The sequence below is a fragment of the Bufo bufo genome, chromosome 5 (assembly GCF_905171765.1).
Source record: "Bufo bufo chromosome 5, aBufBuf1.1, whole genome shotgun sequence".
Lineage (NCBI taxonomy): Eukaryota > Metazoa > Chordata > Amphibia > Anura > Bufonidae > Bufo > Bufo bufo.
Window position 1 is genome coordinate 458678971 of NC_053393.1, and position 17752 is coordinate 458696722.

General features: G+C 44.9%; 1 protein-coding gene across 1 annotated transcript in view; it reads left to right on the forward strand.

Annotated features, from left to right (window-relative positions):
- LOC121002576 (ATP-dependent translocase ABCB1-like) overlaps positions 1-17752 on the forward strand; it is a 185271-nt gene that overhangs the window by 127966 nt on the left and 39553 nt on the right. The window contains exons 5-6 of the mRNA XM_040434019.1: positions 5334-5478; positions 7419-7476. Of these exons, the coding sequence (XP_040289953.1) occupies positions 5334-5478; positions 7419-7476 (203 nt within the window). The remainder of the gene's footprint in view (positions 1-5333; positions 5479-7418; positions 7477-17752) is intronic.

A 17752-nucleotide genomic window follows, 5' to 3' on the forward strand; every position in this document is an offset into this window, starting at 1 on the left:
AAATTACTGGCCTTTGAAATGCTTTCATTCCATCTGGTGGAGACGGAGAGTTTTAAACGTCTTATGGCGGTTGCTGTCCCACAGTAAATCGTGCCCAGCCGCCACTACTTTTCCAGGCATGCCATCCCTTCCCTGCACAACTGAGTGGGGGACAAAATCAGGTGTGCACTGCGCAACACCATCTGTGGCAAGGTCCACCTAACTACGGATACGTGGATCAGTAAGCACGGTCAGGGACGTTATATCTCCCTAACCTGTGAGCCTCAAGCCCGGCCTGATGGTGTGCAATAATGGGCGAAATCTCATAGCAGCTCTGGGACTAGCCGGTTTGACGCACATCCCTTGCCTGGTGCATGTTCTGAATTTGGTGGTGCAGAGGTTCCTTAAAAATTACCACGATATGTCAGAGCTGCTGCGTAAAGTGCGGGCTGTCTGTGCTCGCTTTTGGCGTTCTCACCCTGCTGCTGTTTGCCTGTCAGCGCTGCAGCGTAACTTCGGACTTCCAGCTCACCGCCTCACATGCAACGTGCCCACAAGGTGGAACTCCACCTTACACATGCTGGCAAGACTGTGCGATCAGCAGCAGGCGATAGTGGAGTTTCAGCTGCAGCACGCACGGGTGAGTCGCTCTGCGGAACAGCACCCCTTCACCACCAATGACTGGGCCTGCATGCGAGACCTGTGTTCCTTGTTGCGCTGTTTCGAGTACTCCACCAACATGGCCAGTGCTGATAACGCCGTTCTCAGCGTTACTATCCCACTTCTATGCCTCCTTGAAAAAACGCTGCTGGCGATGATGGAAGAGGATGTGGCACAGGAGGAGGAAGAGGGATCATTTCATAGGGTTTCCAGCCAGTCATTCACAAGTGGCTCCGAGGGTGGGTTCCTGCACCCACAAACGCCAGGCACACAATTGTCCAGCCAGGGCACAGTTCTGGAGGATGACAAGGTGGAGGAGGAGATGGAGGAGGAGGAGGAGGAGGAACCATGTTCACAGCAGGGTGGCACCCAAACCAGCTTATGGCCATCACTGGTGCGTGGCTGGGGGTATACAGAGGACACAGATGATACACCTCCCACAGAGGACAGCTTTTCGTTGCCTCTGGGCAGCCTGGCACACATGAGAGTTACATGCTGCAGTGTCTCCGCAACGACCAACGAGTTGCCCACATTTTAACTTGTGCTGATTACTAGGTGGCCACGTTGCTGGATCCCTGTTACAAGGACAACGTACTGTCCTTAATTCCATCACTGGAGCGTGATCATAAGATGCGTGAGTACAAGCGCACGCTGATAGACGCGCTGCTGGTGGCATTCCCACCTGACAGCGGGGGCACAGTGGAAGCACAAGGCGAAGGCAGAGGAGGAGGAAGAGGTCGCCAACGCAGCTGGGGCACCACCAGCACCTCAGAAGGCAGGGTTAGCATGGCCGAAATGTGGAAAAGCTTTGTCAGCACGCCACAACAACATATCAGCACCACCAGCTGATATGGAACGTCTTAGCAGGAGGCAGCATTTCACCAACATGGTGGAGCAGTATGTGTGCACACGCCTACACGTACTGAATGATGGGTCTTCCCCCTTCAACTTCTGAGTCTCCAAATTGGGCACATGGCCTGAGCTTGCCCTTTACGCCTTGGAGGTGCTGGTGTCATGGCGGACAGGATACAAGATACACAGAATATCAACAAACAAGTGTCTAGGCAAGAAGCTGGGGATAAAGGTCACCTCCTGACAAATCCCTACCAGCTCTCCCTAGACTTCTATGCCCACGTTCAGACCCTGAAGGTGGGAATAAACATGTCCTTTTGCCTAGGCTGAAGATTCCCTAAGATGGTGAAAGGGGGAAAGAGGCAACCTGTTCCCTCAGGACCTGGAGGGGGCAGGCGTCTCTCTAACAGCCTAGACAGACAACCACAAGAAAACAAAACCAACATCTTTTACTGAGCAGGAACAGCAAATCCTTCCTTCCTTCCTCTGAGCCAGACAGAAGCTATAACCCGCACAGGACAGTGGGAGTGGGCGTAATTTAAACTCAAACCAACGACCCCACCCAGTGCACCTGAAGAGAGGCGGATATAGCTCAACTCCAAAACAAAAACAAAAGGCTACACATGTGCTGCTAACCTGGCAGACCCCCGCACATAGCCTGAGCAGGGCATGACAGCTGGCCTGCCCTGCAGCCAGTGAATTTTCTGAACATGTGTTTAGCACGGCAGGGGGCGTTATCACAGACAAGCGCAGCCGCCTGTCCACAGCCAATGTGGACAAGCTCACGTTCATTAAAATGAAGCAGGCATGGATCCCACAGGACTTGTCCGTACCTTGTGCAGAATAGATATGTATACCGGCCTTAACCAGCCATTGTTATACTACAGCGCAATTGTTCATTTTTCTATTTTGGATATTTCACACTCTTTTGGAGTGTACCCTAATAAAAAAATACATAAAATTAAAACCAAAAAACAGTGTTGGTTACCTTATCCTCCTCCACCACCGTTTCCACATACACCGCTATGTCCACCGCCTCCTTAAACTCCTACTCCATATGGACCGACACCTCATAAATCAAGTTTATTTGTATGTAATTTATTTTATTTTGTCATTTCACTAATTTGTCTGTTACATTTTCGGGTGAAATTTACCACTTTTTGGATGCGATATACCCCGGCTGTACCTAGTAGACCAGTAAAAACATTTCACTAATTTGTCCGTTACATATTCGGGTGAAATTCAAGCTCGCAGGCCCTTAGTCTCCACATACACACAGTTTTACTCCAGGTTTCCATAACAACCCAGCCATTTTTCTCAACTGCTGTAGGTCAGCTTTAGGCTAGGGCTACACGACGACATATGTCACGCGACAATAAGTTGCACTACACATAGGGCACAACTACACTGCTATATGTGTCTCACGACATGTGACATGCTGTGAATGCGACACGACTTGGATGGATTTTTTGTGACTGTCGTGTCGCAGTCACAGCATGTCACATGTCGCAGTGCGACACCATAGCCTATCATTATAAAAATTGTTCAGACAAAATGTTGCGCGACACATGTCGTCGTGTAGACCTAGCATTAAAGGGGCAGGGCCCTGTGGAGGTCACTGTTAAAGAGAAAATCACAGAATTGCAGTGGCCAATATGGGGGAACTGCTCAAACCCCAAACACTGTAGCGTGTTTCTCATTGGGGGAGCAGTCCCACCGCATGTGAACCACAGAAATATCGTGGCAGATATGGGGGAGCTGCTCAAACCCCAAACACTGTAGCGTGTTTCTCATTGGGGGAGCAGTCCCACCGCATGTGGACCGCAGCAAACGACCATCCCGAGCAATTAATGCGTACAAAGGAGGACGCCAGCGCGGTCCACATGCTCCACAAAAGCATCCTACACACAGACCAGAGCATTGTGCGGATGAAAATACAATTATATAAATCACTGAGGAAAATGCACCAAAAGGATATGCCACTGACTATACTAGCTGGTCATACAAGCAGATATTAAAAGCTGAGACTTTTGCCAATATATTCCTGTCAGGAAAATATCGGAGCCCATCATGCAACACGTCACGGTCACTCAGCATGGCCACTGCAATTGGCCACTGCAATTCTGTGATTTTGTTTTATATGTATTGAATGTGCCTTCATCTGGCAATTGAACACTCCTTTGCACCTGGATACCTCCATCACACGGTCTGATATGGGTGTGGCTTACAGTCTTGCTTTGTTCACATTGCACCGGCTGTCCTGCTAGGCGGTTGTGTGGAAGCTTGCCTGTGAGCTGGTTTACATCACCTTCAGACCGTGTTCACACCACAGTTAGCGTAGTGGTAGGACCCCGTGCCATGCTGCGTGACCGTGACGTGGTGCATGATGGGCTCCGATATTTTCCTGACAGAAATATATTGACAAAAGTCTCAGCTTTTAATATCTGCTTGTATGACCAGCTAGTATAGTCAGTGGCATATCCTTTTGGTGCATTTTCCTCAGTGATTTATATCACTGTTAAAGAGGCATTCACTGTGGATGTTACTGTTAAGGGGGCAGGCAAGCTTGAGAAAGGCTCCTGTCTAGAGCCGAAACATCGCATGTCCCTCTGGGGTAAATAAAGACTTTTGTATTTTTTACTTTTTGGAGTGCTGCCCATCTTTTTTCTATTTTGTATTACTGGATTGGCTTTAATCCGTTTTGGGCTAGTTGCACCCACCAGCTTGCATCAGGGACGGTGCTGCCACTGTCTTTTCTTTTTATACATTATATATATATATATATATATATATATATATATATATATATATATATATATATAATATATACAATCATCCCTTAAGATACAATGGCCTCAGGATGCAATATTTTCCACATACAATGGTCTTTTCTAGAATCAACATTAGGGATGAGCGAACCCGGTGAAGTTCGGGTTCACCGGGTTCGACCGAACGTCAGGTCAAAGTTCGGGTTTGGGACCCAAACTTGACCCGAACCCGGACCCCATTAAAGTCAATGGGGATCTTCATTCAGCAGGACCTGCGGTGACGTCACCGCGCTTTTGCAGGTCCTGAAGAAAAAGAATGTGCGTGATCAAGGCTGCGCGATCAAGTGGATGAGGTGAGTTTTTTTATTATTTTTAACCCCTCAATGTCCATTTTATTTAGCAGTCTTTCTTAAGAATGCTATTATTTTCCGTTATAACCATGCTATAATGGAAAATAATAAAAATCACCCGAACACCGAACCCGAACTTCAGTGAAAAAGTCCGGGTTCGGATCTCGGTACCCGAACTCGCAAAGTTCAGTACAAACCTGAACTTTGCAGTTCGGGTTCGCTCAACCCTACTCAACATACAATGTCTTAGACTCAGAACCAACCAATCAACATGGCCATTTCACTGGTAAAACACCTTTATTGGTTGTCTAGTAGCTCCTCTGTGGTGCTAAATGTGCTCTACTGCCACCTCTCTGTACCAAGATGAGCTGCCCCTTTAGACATCATTTGAGCAATGAATACATTTTATTTCTCTGGTACATCTATGTACTATGCAAGACCCTGAAAAAGTTTGTGCCCTCACCATAGAAAGTCATTTACAACTTCCAGAATTTATTCCTGGCTTTTTTCTAAATTTACGTTTTCTTATTTTGGGATGACATTTTGGTTTTTGGAACCAGTTACTGGTTTTCCATACAGTTATGGACTCAAATTACAATGGTTTAACATACGATGGTGGTCCCTGAACCAATTAATATTGTAACTTGAGGGACTAATATATACATAAAAGCAACGAAAGTATAATTAAACCCTATGCTAATTTTCTTTTTGTGCTCATTTCTAGTTCCAGTATGCAGATAAATGGGATATCATCCTCATGGTAATAGGGATTGTGTGTGCCATTGGAAGTGGATCAGCTGCACCCCTCAACACTGTTATATTTGGACAAGTGGCAGGAATCCTTTCCACCAGTGAAAACAGCATAAATGGTAATTTCACTTCTTTAAGATTATAAGGCTTGGGCCAAGATCGACCTGTAGTTCCACCCTAATTATGGAGAGAGAGAGAGAGAGAGAGAGAGAGAGTTTCTGTTGCTGATTCACATGTGTCAGGAGAGCTGTGCCCCTCCAGCACATTGCAGACAGATGGTGCAGTTGTAATTCTTCTCACAGAGAAGCTAAACAATTTTAGTTCTGACAGTCATTTTAAAGTAAAGGGGTATTCCAGGTTTTTGCCTTTGATGACATATCCTCCAGAAAGACATTGGGGATCAGGGAAAATTTTACCATATAGTTCATTGTGGGTTTTGTTTTTAATCAATGTCTGTGTTTTTTCATTCTTTTTGTATACTCTTTTGAAGTCTTGAATGAAGTCAAGTAAATAATTTTCACCCACTACTACAGTACAATACACTCAAAGTTCTTTATGTGTGGTGCCTGTCAAGTCTTTATTGAGGGAATTGTAGAATAGTTGCAGAACCTTCTGTGCTGCTATGGGTCAAAGGGAGGATATACCCTACCACAGTAAACCTAGCAATATATTTTAAGTGGGTAAGTATTGGATACTTACTGTACAGTTTATCCCCCTTACACATTCCTCATACTCTTATCATGCTTGGCAGAAGGTGTATGCTGGGTATAGCCATGATGTCACATAGTTTAAAATGTCATCATAATATAGCAGAACCATCTTAATGCTCAGTCTACATGATCTTGATCACATCTGGTATAGCAATGGTGACTATGCAGTGTGACTGAACAAAAGAAGATGTTTTGATTAAGTTTATTTAAAGGGATTGTGCAGTGGAGTGATATTGATGGCTTGTCCTCAGGGTGAGTCATCAATATCAGATCAGCAGGAGTACAACTCCCAACTCCCACAAGATCAGCTGTTTAAAGGGTCAAGATGCTTCTGTGAGTGTTCCTACCTCTTCAAAGTTTATCTGTGCGCTGTCACCTTTGTAGCGGTGGAGCAGTTTAATTAGAACTGCTCGACCGATTCAACTAAATAGGACGGAGCAGTTGTAAATACACGGTAATGCCACTGCAAAGGAGACAATTGTGGGGGGTTAGCTCTTCTCCGGGGGTCATTCTAACAGATCCGACTTTAGGACACCAGGTTTCAGGTCCAAACAGTGCATTTATTTTACACTCCAACCAATACAGGTCATCATGAAGTCGCAGCTTCACCTAACACATGTGACATCCACATAAAATAATAAACACTTGCCCGTCCAGGCTCTAACTAACACAGAGTTTCCTGACTCACCTAGGTCACAGTTCACACCCTGTGAACTCGTGCGGCTTTGTCAGCCAATGTCCCACAGCCTCCTGGCTGTACAGAGCACAGTACGCCCACTGTCTCTAGTTCACTGTTTCTTGTGGGGGATTGGGGCTCAGTAGTCTGCCTGACTATGGCCCTGCGACCCTCCCAGGCGTCGCTGCGTCCCCCAACTCCAGGCTATCTCCCAGCCTCGTGATCCCTCAGCCTTGCCCAGCTGAGACCACACAGACAGAGCCTCCAGGCCTCTGTCCACAGGTAACACAGTTCCACCTTGCTGACACCCTGGGAGGTGCTTTATGCCAGGCTGATTACATCCAGCTTGTCTCACCTGTGGTGGAACAGGGGTGTGGACCGCACTATCCACCCCTTCCTTGCCTCCAACCTGCGTGAGACCCGTCACTGTCTCACACAATGTACAGGTAAACTTTGAAGAGGAAGCATGAGCACCACAACCCTTTCAAACAGATGATTGGTAGGGGTGCCTGAAGTTAGGCCTCTGCCTATTTGATATTGATGACCTGTCCTGAGGATAGGTCATCAATATTACTCTACTAAACAACCCCTTAAAACGTATAACATTTTTATAAATTACCTTTATAGCAAACTTATTATGTTGTGCTCAAATTGTCCCTTTGTTTTATTTCAGCTTCAAGCAACAATTCTGGTTGTGCATCAAGCACTGATTTTAAAGCACACGTCGCCAGGTAGCTGATGGCTGTTGACATTAATCTCTACCATTATTGCACATTCTGTGACTACACAGAGCAGTGTAATGCCATGTTTGAGAGTATATATATTTACTTGGGTGAAGAATATGGGCATTGTTGGAACATTCTATATACCTAGGGATGAGCGAATCGACTTTGGATGCAACATCCAAAGTAGATTCTCATGAAAGTTCGTTACAATACTATATGGAGCAGGAGCTCTGTACAGTATCAGAATGTATTGGCTCAGATGAGCCGAAGTTATTGTTTCGCGGAGTCTCGCGAGACTTCGGGTAATAACTTCATAAATGAATTTGTACTGTAAAAAAACATTTCCCGAACTCGGGGGCGGAGTTCCGGCGGCAGCACGGCAGCACGAGGCCAGAGGCGAGAGGCAGCCGGACTAAAAGTACTGCATGTCGTACTTTTAGTCCGGCTGCCTCTCAGCGTGCGCTGATGTGCTGCCGCCGGAACTCTGCCCCAGCCTCCATTATAGTCAGTGAGGACGGAGCGGCAGTCCGGGGGCACACGTGAACTAGCGGCAGGACGGATCCGACAGGCTGTTCACCCGCCGGAACAGCTTGCCGGACTCCCCTGCTGCTAATGTGAAAATACCCTTAAATGATTTGATTTCCTTGTGTACAAAATAATAGTGACCCTTTAATTTGACTTTTTCAGTGATTCAGTGGCTTTTATCGCGTTAAAGTGTACCTGAGTTTTTCTTTGTCATAACTGTGAAGGGACAGGTCGTTTTTGGGCTTCCCTAACGTTTCTTTCAGTCATATTATTCTGTTACAACTGCATAGCTAGATGCATTTCACCCATAAGCAGGGGGTGTCTCCTTTCTGTAAAATCTGATAGCACTGCACTACTGTGACATCCTTTCCCTTACTTCCCACAAAACAGATAAGGAAGGAGAATTTACGCTTACAGAGGAGGCTCCTATAATCATTAAAAGCTGTGTAGAAGCAGTTCTTTTATGAGGTTTAGGATCTCAGCTAGCTAGTTACATTATTCTCTATTAAATAAAATGAAATAGTGTGAAAGCACAGTGACTCTTTAAGTGTAGATGCCAGTCTCAGAGATCGTATTATCAAAATCCATAAGTTACAATCCATAGGCATAATCATATATATAGGGTATCTTTTTCAGGTATTGCTCTGTCGAGCCTACTGACCTATTTTGAGCCTTTAGGACAAGCTTTTTTATTTCCATCATCGCCTGCCAAGAGACAACTTTTTTATTTTTCCATAAACACAGCTAATATGTGAGCTTGTTTTTTTTTTGTGTGGAATTAGTTGTATTTTTCAATGGCACCATTTTGGAGTACATACTGTATAACTTATGTATTCTGGGGCAAATGAAAAATAATATTAATTCTGCCTTGTTTTTTGTGCATTTACATTTTTTTTTAACTTTTTTTTCCGTGTGTCAGTGCAATTACGGCAATAAGAATTAGGCCTCATGCACACGGCCGTGGATCTATAAGAGTGTATTACTGTAGTGCAGCTGCGGCATGAAGCGCACGGCGTCATAGCAACCAGACCTTGCAGGGGAATTATGTGTGAGGTCACGGTGTGGGCAATAGGTGGGCCGAGGTAAATACAGTTCTGGTTACTCACGGTTATGTCGTCCCTGGGCAGGCTCGCATAAGTGAAAAGGAGAATGGCACAAGGATTCTTTGGGGCACACTCTGGTGTAAGGAACACTGGCCAGACGTTGGTTTGAGGTGCCCTTGGTGGTCTGTATTAATGTGCCAGTGGCAAGGTCCCTTGTAGTCGTGACGCCAGTACCTTTTATGTGGAGGTACAACAATTTACTGTTGTATTAATAGCGGAACTTGAGTCTGAGGCAAGCAGGATGAAACTCAAAATGGCACTTTATTGAAGACGACTCTTGATACATCACATCCAATGCATTAAAACAGTCTCTTGATACAATTCAGCATTAAGCACAATCTCCCATGCATACGGGGAAAGGGAAATGCAAATCCTCAATGAAGTACAGGCTCTTGTAATACATAAGAAAGCTACTGCTCAGACTAGGCTGGTAATAATGAAAGTCTTAGGCCCCTTTCACACGGGCGTTGCGGGAAAATGTGCGGGTGCGTTGCGGGAACACCCGCGATTTTTTCACGCGAGTGCAAAACATTGTAATGCGTTTTGCACTCGCGTGAGAAAAATCGCACATGTTTGGTACCCAAACCCGAACTTCTTCACAGAAGTTCGGGCTTGGGATCGGTGTTCTGTAGATTGTATTATTTTCCCTTATAACATGGTTATAAAGGAAAATAATAGCATTCTGAATACAGAATGCATAGTAAAACAGCGCTGGAGGGGTTAAAAAAAAAAAAAATCATTTAACTCACCTTAGTCCAATTGATCGCGGCCCGGCATCTCCTTCTGTCCCCTTTACTGAATAGGACCTGTGGTGAGCATTAATTATAGGTCAAGGACCTTTGATGACGTCACTCCGGTCATCACATGGTATGTCACATGATCTTTTACCATGGTGACGTCATCAAAGGTCCTTGACCTATAATTAATGCTCACCACAGGTCCTATTCAGTAAAGGGGACAGAAGTGATACCGGGCTACGCGATCAAGTGGATTAAGGTGAGTTAAATTATTATATTTTTTTTTTTAACCCTCCAGCGCTGTTTTACTATGCATTCTGTATTCAGAATGCTATTATTTTCCCTTATAACCATGTTATAAGGGAAAATAATACTGATCGGGTCTCTATCCCGATCGTCTCCTAGCAACCATGCGTGAAAATCGCACCGCATCCGCACTTGCTTGCGGATACTTGCGATTTTCACGCAACCCCATTCATTTCTATAGGGCTTGCGTTACGTGAAAAACACACAAAGAGGAGCATGCTGCGATTTTCACGCAACGCACAAGTGATGCGTGAAAATCACCGCTCATGTGAACAGCCCCATAGAAATGAATGGGTCAGGATTCCGTGCGGATGCAATGCGTTCACCTCCCGCAGCGCATCCGCGTGGAAAACTCGCTCGTGTGAAAGGGGCCTTACACTGGTAACAACTCCGGCCTGATTCTAATCGTTGAATAAAGGTGCTTTTCTGAATCCTGAAACTTCTATTCCAATGTTGTTCTGACAGTTGGCCTGACTGTCCTCAGGATTTAAACTGGAGATGTAGATGCTTCAAGCTATCTCCTACACCTACTACAAAGGTGCCTAATAAGTCCTCAGGTAATGACTATCTTGCTAATCCTTTGTCTTGCATAAACGTGATAATTCCTTGAATACTCGGCTGCATGCAGTTTAGGCTACTTTCACACTTGCGTTCGGGGTTCCTCTTGTGAGTTCGGTTTGAAGGCTCTCACAAGCGGCCCTGAACGGATCCGTACTGCCCCAATGCATTTTGAGTGGATGCGGATCCGCTCAGAATGCATCAGTTTGGCACCGTTTGGCCTCCGTTCCGCTCAGCAGGCGGACACCCGAACGCAGCTTGCAGCGTTTTCGTGTCCGTCTGGCCGTGCGGAGCCAAACGGATCCGTCCAGACTTACAATGCAAGTCAATGGGGACGGATCCGTTTGACGTTGACACAATATGGTGCAATTTTAAACGGATCCGTCCCACATTGACTTTCAATGTAAAGTCAGGAGTCCCTATTAATATACCATCGGATCTGAGTTTTCTCCAATCCGATGGTATATTTTAACTTGAAGCGTCCCCATCACCATGGGAACGCCTCTATGTTAGAATATACCATCGGATTTGAGTTAGATCGTGAAACTCAGATCCGACAGTATATTCTAACACAGAGGCGATCCCATGGTGATGGGGACGCTTCAAGTTAGAATATACTAAAAGAACTGTGTACCAATGATGGGGGATTCGAAACGTGATTTTAACTAGGGGGGGGGGGAGAGGTGAGGCCGCACTGGCCACCAATGAGTTAAAAACAGGGGGGGGGGGGCCGCACTGGCCACCATTGAGTTAAATATAGGGGAGGGAGGGAGGGGGCGGTCTTCCCCCTGCTGCCTGAAAAATCATATCTGAAAAAAACTGTTATGCAAACGGAAAGTAGTGTGAAAGTAGCCTTAGACATTGGTCACCCTGGAAGAGCGATCTATAGTAGTGGATTGCTCACCTCTAGGTAGAATACTTGCAGGCCTTAACCCTGGGCTATGGAGCCGACAGGGACAAAGTAGAGAGGCTAGAAAGGGGCCTCCCTCCAAATATTCAGCTACATCGCTGTTGCTTTCTTGTAGGCTCATGAGAGAACTGCATTGAACCGAACTCTCACTTGGATTTACCTGAGCTCTTCTGAACTGGTTTGGATTTACCTCAACCAGCAACTGAACTGAACTGCACAGCACTGCACAGCCTAACTTAGGTCTGAGCTAAGCTACCATATTTTTCGCTTTATAAGACGCACCAGATGATAAGACCCACCCCAAATTTTAGAGTAGAAAAATAAGAAAAAATATTTTTCATCAGACCTCATATCAGCCCACTCAGAGCCTTATAAAACCTCAGATTAGCCCATCAGTACCCCCAGACCTGAGATTAGCCCATCAGTACCCTCAGACCTCAGATTAGCCCATCAGCACCCCCAGACCTCAGATTAGCCCATCAGTACCCTCAGACCTCAGATTAGCCCATCAGTACCCCCAGACCTCAGATTAGACCATCAGTACCCCAAGACCTCAGATTAGCCCATCAGTACCCCCAGACCTCAGATTAGCCCATCAGTACCCCCAGACCTCAGATTAGCCCATCAGTACCCCCAGACCTCAGAATAACCCATCAGTAACCCCAGACCTCAGAATAACCCATCAGTAACCCCAGACCTCAGAATAGCCCATCAGACCTCAGATCAGACCAAAATAAAAAATCATCTTATCTGTCCTGCTTCGCAGCTCCTCTTCAGCTGTCGCGCTCCCATCTTCCCGGCCTGCGCTGCACTGTCACATGACTGCGTGCAGCGTCAGGTCATAGTGCGCGCACTACGTCCTGACGCTGTACGGGGTCAGGACAGTGCAGCGCAAACCAGAAAGATGGGAGCGCGACAGCTGAAGGAGCCGTGGCGCAGACCAGGGAGGGTAAATATTACCTGCGCCTGCGGCGCTTCACTCCCCGCTGCTAATACATACTAGTGAGTGCATCCATAATGGAAGCGCTCACTAGTATTCATTTTATAAGACGCACAGACATTTCCCCCCCACTTTTGGGGGGGGGGAAAGTGCGCCTTATAAAGTGAAAAATACGGTATATATACACACTGACACTGCTCCATCTTGTGGAGAAACAAGTGTAGTGCACCCTGACTAGGCCTGTGTAAAGGATATTTGCATATGGAATCACATTGTGACATGGAGAATATGACAGGAGGTAAAATACAAAATACAGGCATTTCACATGACATTATTACATAATTAAGATATGTTTGCGGGGCCCACAGTCACGTGAGTGTGACACTGCACAGCCACGTGGGACTTCACTGTCAGCGCAGGTTAAATATTATAACATTGTATCTACCTGACATATGAAACCATACAAATAACATGTGTACCTTAATTCGAGCCACACTACTACTGGGCAGCTTATGAATATCTCTGTGTTATGGACACATAGAACAATATAAATACTGCTGTATCACGGATGTTTCCAACTTACGGGAGTGAATATATTCGGACTTGCATATGTGAGGAATGATTGAGAGGATTTTCTAGATGCCAAATAATCCACATCCCCTGGATCGGATAGTATATAAATACTTATGCCCTTCACATTATTTGTGCATGTTATCATATGTAGTTTACCTCTAACAATCGTCCTACCTCTTCACCGGTTATTACAAATATATGAACAATTTTATATATTTTATGCACGCAACCGCATGAAGATTTCATCTTACAACAATTCCACCTTTTTTACATATTTTTGCTCAACCTAAGACTCCACAATTTTGATATATATATATATATATATATATATATACACACTGCTCAAAAAAATAAAGGGAACACTTAAACAACACAATGTAACTCCAAGTCAATCACACTACTGTGAAATCAAACTGTCCACTTAGGAAGCAACACTGAGTGACAATCAATTTCACATGCTGTTGTGCAAATGGGATAGACAACAGGTGGAAATTATAGGCAATTAGCAAGACACCCCCAATAAAGGAGTGGTTCTGCAGGTGGTGACCACAGACCACTTCTCAGTTCCTATGCTTCCTGGCTGATGTTTTGGTCACTTTTGAATGCTGGCGGTGCTTTCACTCTAGTGGTAGCATGAGACGGATTCTACAACCCACACAAGTGGCTCAGGTAGTGCAGCTTATCCAGGATGGCACATCAATGCGAGCTGTGGCAAGAAGGTTTGCTGTGTCTGTCAGCGTAGTGTCCAGAGCATGGAGGCGCTACCAGGAGACAGGCCAGTACATCAGGAGATGGAGGATGCCGTAGGAACAACCCAGCAGCAGGACCGCTACCTCCGCCTTTGTGCAAGGAGGATCAAGAGGAGCACTGCCAGAGCCCTGCAAAATGATCTCCAGCAGGCCACAAATGTGCATGTGTCTGCTCAAACGGTCAGAAACAGAATCAATGAGGGTGATATGAGGGCCCGACGTCCACAGGTGGGGGTTGTGCTTACAGCCCAACACCGTGCAGGACGTTTGGCATTTGCCAGAGAACACCAAGATTGGTAAATTTGCCACTGGCGCCCTGTGCGCTTCACAGATGAAAGCAGGTTCACACTGAGCACATGTGACAGACGTGACAGAGTCTGGAGACGCCGTGGAGAACGTTCTGCTGCCTGCAACATCCTCCAGCATGACCGGTTTGGCATTGGGTCAGTAATGGTGTGGGGTGGCATTTCTTTGGAGGGCCGCACAGCCCTCCATGTGCTCGCCAGAGGTAGCCTGACTGCCATTAGGTACCGAGATGAGATCCTCAGACCCCTTGTGAGACCATATGCTGGTGCGGTTGGCCCTGGGTTCCTCCTAATGCAAGACAATGCTAGACCTCATGTGGCTGGAGTGTGTCAGCAGTTCCTGCAAGACGAAGGCATTGATGCTATGGACTGGCCCGCCCGTTCCCCAGACCTGAATTCAATTGAGCACATCTGGGACATCATGTCTCGCTCTATCCACCAACGTCACGTTGCACCACAGACTGTCCAGGAGTTGGCAGATGCTTTAGTCTAGGTCTGGGAGGAGATCCCTCAGGAGACGTCCGCCACATCATCAGGAGCATGCACAGGCGTTGTAGGGAGGTCATACAGGCACGTGGAGGCCACACACACTACTGAGCCTCATTTTGACTTGTTTTAAGGACATTACATCAAAGTTGGATCAGCCTGTAGTGTGTTTTTTCACTTTAATTTTGAGTGTGACTCCAAATCCAGACCTCCATGGGTTGAAAAATTAGATTTCCATTTTTTTATTTTTGTGTGATTTTGTTGTCAGCACATTCAACTATGTAAAGAACAAAGTATTTCAGAAGAATATTTAATTACCTCAGATCTAGGATGTGTTATTTTTGTGTTCCCTTTATTTTTTTGAGCAGTGTATATATATATGTATGTATATATATATATATATATATATATATATTATTTTTTTCCATTGCATGTCATCCTATGCAAATAGAGGAACATCATCTTTTACTTTTTAATTTTTCTTCTTTTTTTTCCCTGTTTTTCACCAATAACCTGATGAACTTATCACTATGTTTTTTATTGCATTCATTTTTATGTATTGCATAGTTTTTAGGTTTTTTTTGCACATACTGTGCTTTTTTAACCATTAAATACCTAGTTATTGCCATTCTATGGTCCAAGTGGTGAGTGCTCAGCCCCTACATATACCATTTTACTCCTTTTTTGACAGGGTGAGTCACTTAGGCTTTGCAGCACCCGCTTCTTAATTAGTGGAGGGTGAGCCACCATATCGCTAAAATATATTTTGTGTTGCCGTATTCTGAGAGCCATAGCTTTTTTATTTTTCCACCAATGAAGCTGTGCAAGGGGCTCGTTTTTTTGCAAGACATCCTTTAGTTTTTATTTGTACTATTTTGATGTACATTAGACTTTTATATCCTTCTGTTCTTTTAAATTTCTTCCATGGTAAAGCCTCTTCTCTGTGATTTTTTTTCTAATTGTTTGTACAATTAAAAGTATTTTACAGTTATCTTTTGAGCGTAGGTATAGCTGCTGCCACTAGAAGGCAAACACTAGTGCTAGCTCCTCCTACAGGCTATCCAGGCGTATCCAGTGGTTTAACAACCATTCCTTTTTTCCTCATTGGATCATCCGGTACAGGGAGGGATGCCATTACACCCCCTGGCACCTCTTTATTTGTCCAGATCCAGTTCTGGCACATCAGATGATGTGCCAGCTCCCTCTCCTGCCCTTGCCTCTATATCTAATTAGGGGCACACCTTTTAGTTCTACCACAACACTCAGTAAATGACCAAGGATCACGGTGTATCACTGCAACCAGTGTGGTGAATGGAGTCACGGTACAACTCGCTGCGACCCCAGACCTCCATGAACTTTAACACTGCTGGATTTTTGCGATTATGGGGTTGTGGTAACTTACAAGTTGTGCTGTAACCTCATTTAGTTTATTGGCTGTGGTGCTACACATCCTTGGTCGCAGGATAAGTGTAACAGCCAAGATTGTTATGTAGCCCCATCCTAAGGGCTGAGGTGCTAGGCTACCAGCCTAATGCATGATGTAATGCGATACCCACATACTAGTATGAGCAAAGAACCAAGCTATGAACATGTAATAGTCAACTCCAAAAGATGAAACTAATTCAACCTCAAATTATTAAGATCTAAATATGACCAAGAGAATGCTTTTTTCCCTTATCTGGCCACCATCATCTGAGGTCTCTGAGTCCTAGTTATAGGTGGCTTTACAGCTCTTATGAGCATTGAACAGCCACATTACCACCTACCATGGGTGAAGTAATTCCACAGTTTGACATATATTCCCTTACATAATAATTGTTTTATTGCTAGTCCCTGTACCTGATGTAGCTACACAATCATTGTGAGCACCAGTCAGCCACGTTACGTAGGTTGGGCGAGAATATTCGAATCGCAAATTTTAATCGCGAATATCGGCACTTCGAGAATTAGCAAAGATTAAGAATATAGTGCTATATATTCGTATTCGCAGATATTCTAGATTTTTTTACATCTGAACCCATGATCCCTCCCTGCTTCTTGCTTGTGGCCCAATGAGAAGGCAGCAATGTCTTTGTCTGAGCTTAGCAACATCCCTAGCAACCAATAGGAAAGTTGCTTACCCCTTACTATATAAGAAACATAGAAACATAGAATGTGTCGGCAGATAAGAACCATTTGGCCCATCTAGTCTGCCCAATATATCTGAATACTATGGATAGCCCCTGGCCCTATCTTATATGAAGGATAGCCATATGCCTATCTTATGCACGCTTAAACCCCTTTACTGTATTTGCAGCTACCACTTCTGCAGGAAGGCTATTCCATGCATCCACTACTCTCTCAGTAAAGTAATACTTCCTTATATTACTTTTAAACCTTTTCCCCTCTAATTTAAAACTGTGTCCTCTTGTGGTAGTTTTTCTTCTTTTAAATATGCTCTCCTCCTTTACCGAGTTGATTCCCTTTATGTATTTAAAAGTTTCTATCATATCCCCTCTGTCTCTTCTTTCTTCCAAGCTATACATGTTAAGGTCCTTTAACCTTTCCTGGTAAGTTTTATCCTGCAATCCATGTACTAGTTTAGTAGCTCTTCTCTGAACTCTCTCTAGAGTATCTATATCCTTCTGGAGATATGGCCTCCAGTACTGCGCACAATACTCCAAGTGAGGTCTCACCAGTGTTCTGTACAGCGGCATAAGCACTTCACTCTTTCTACTGCTTATACCTCTACCTATACATCCAAGCATTCTGCTGGCATTTCGTGCTGCCCTATTACATTGTCTTCCCACCTTTAAGTCTTCTGAAATAATTACTCCTAAATCCCTTTCCTTAGATACTGAGGTCAGGACTGTGTCAAATATTCTATATTCTGCCCTTGGGTTTTTACGCCCTAGGTGCATTATCTTGCACTTATCCACATTAAATTTCAGTTGCCAGAGTTCTGACCATTCTTCTAGTTTTCCTAAATCCTTTTTCATTTGGCGTTTCCCTCCAGGAACATCAACCCTGTTACATATCTTTGTGTCATCAGCAAAAAGACACACCTTCCCATCGAGGCCTTTTGCAATATCACTTATGAAGATATTAAAC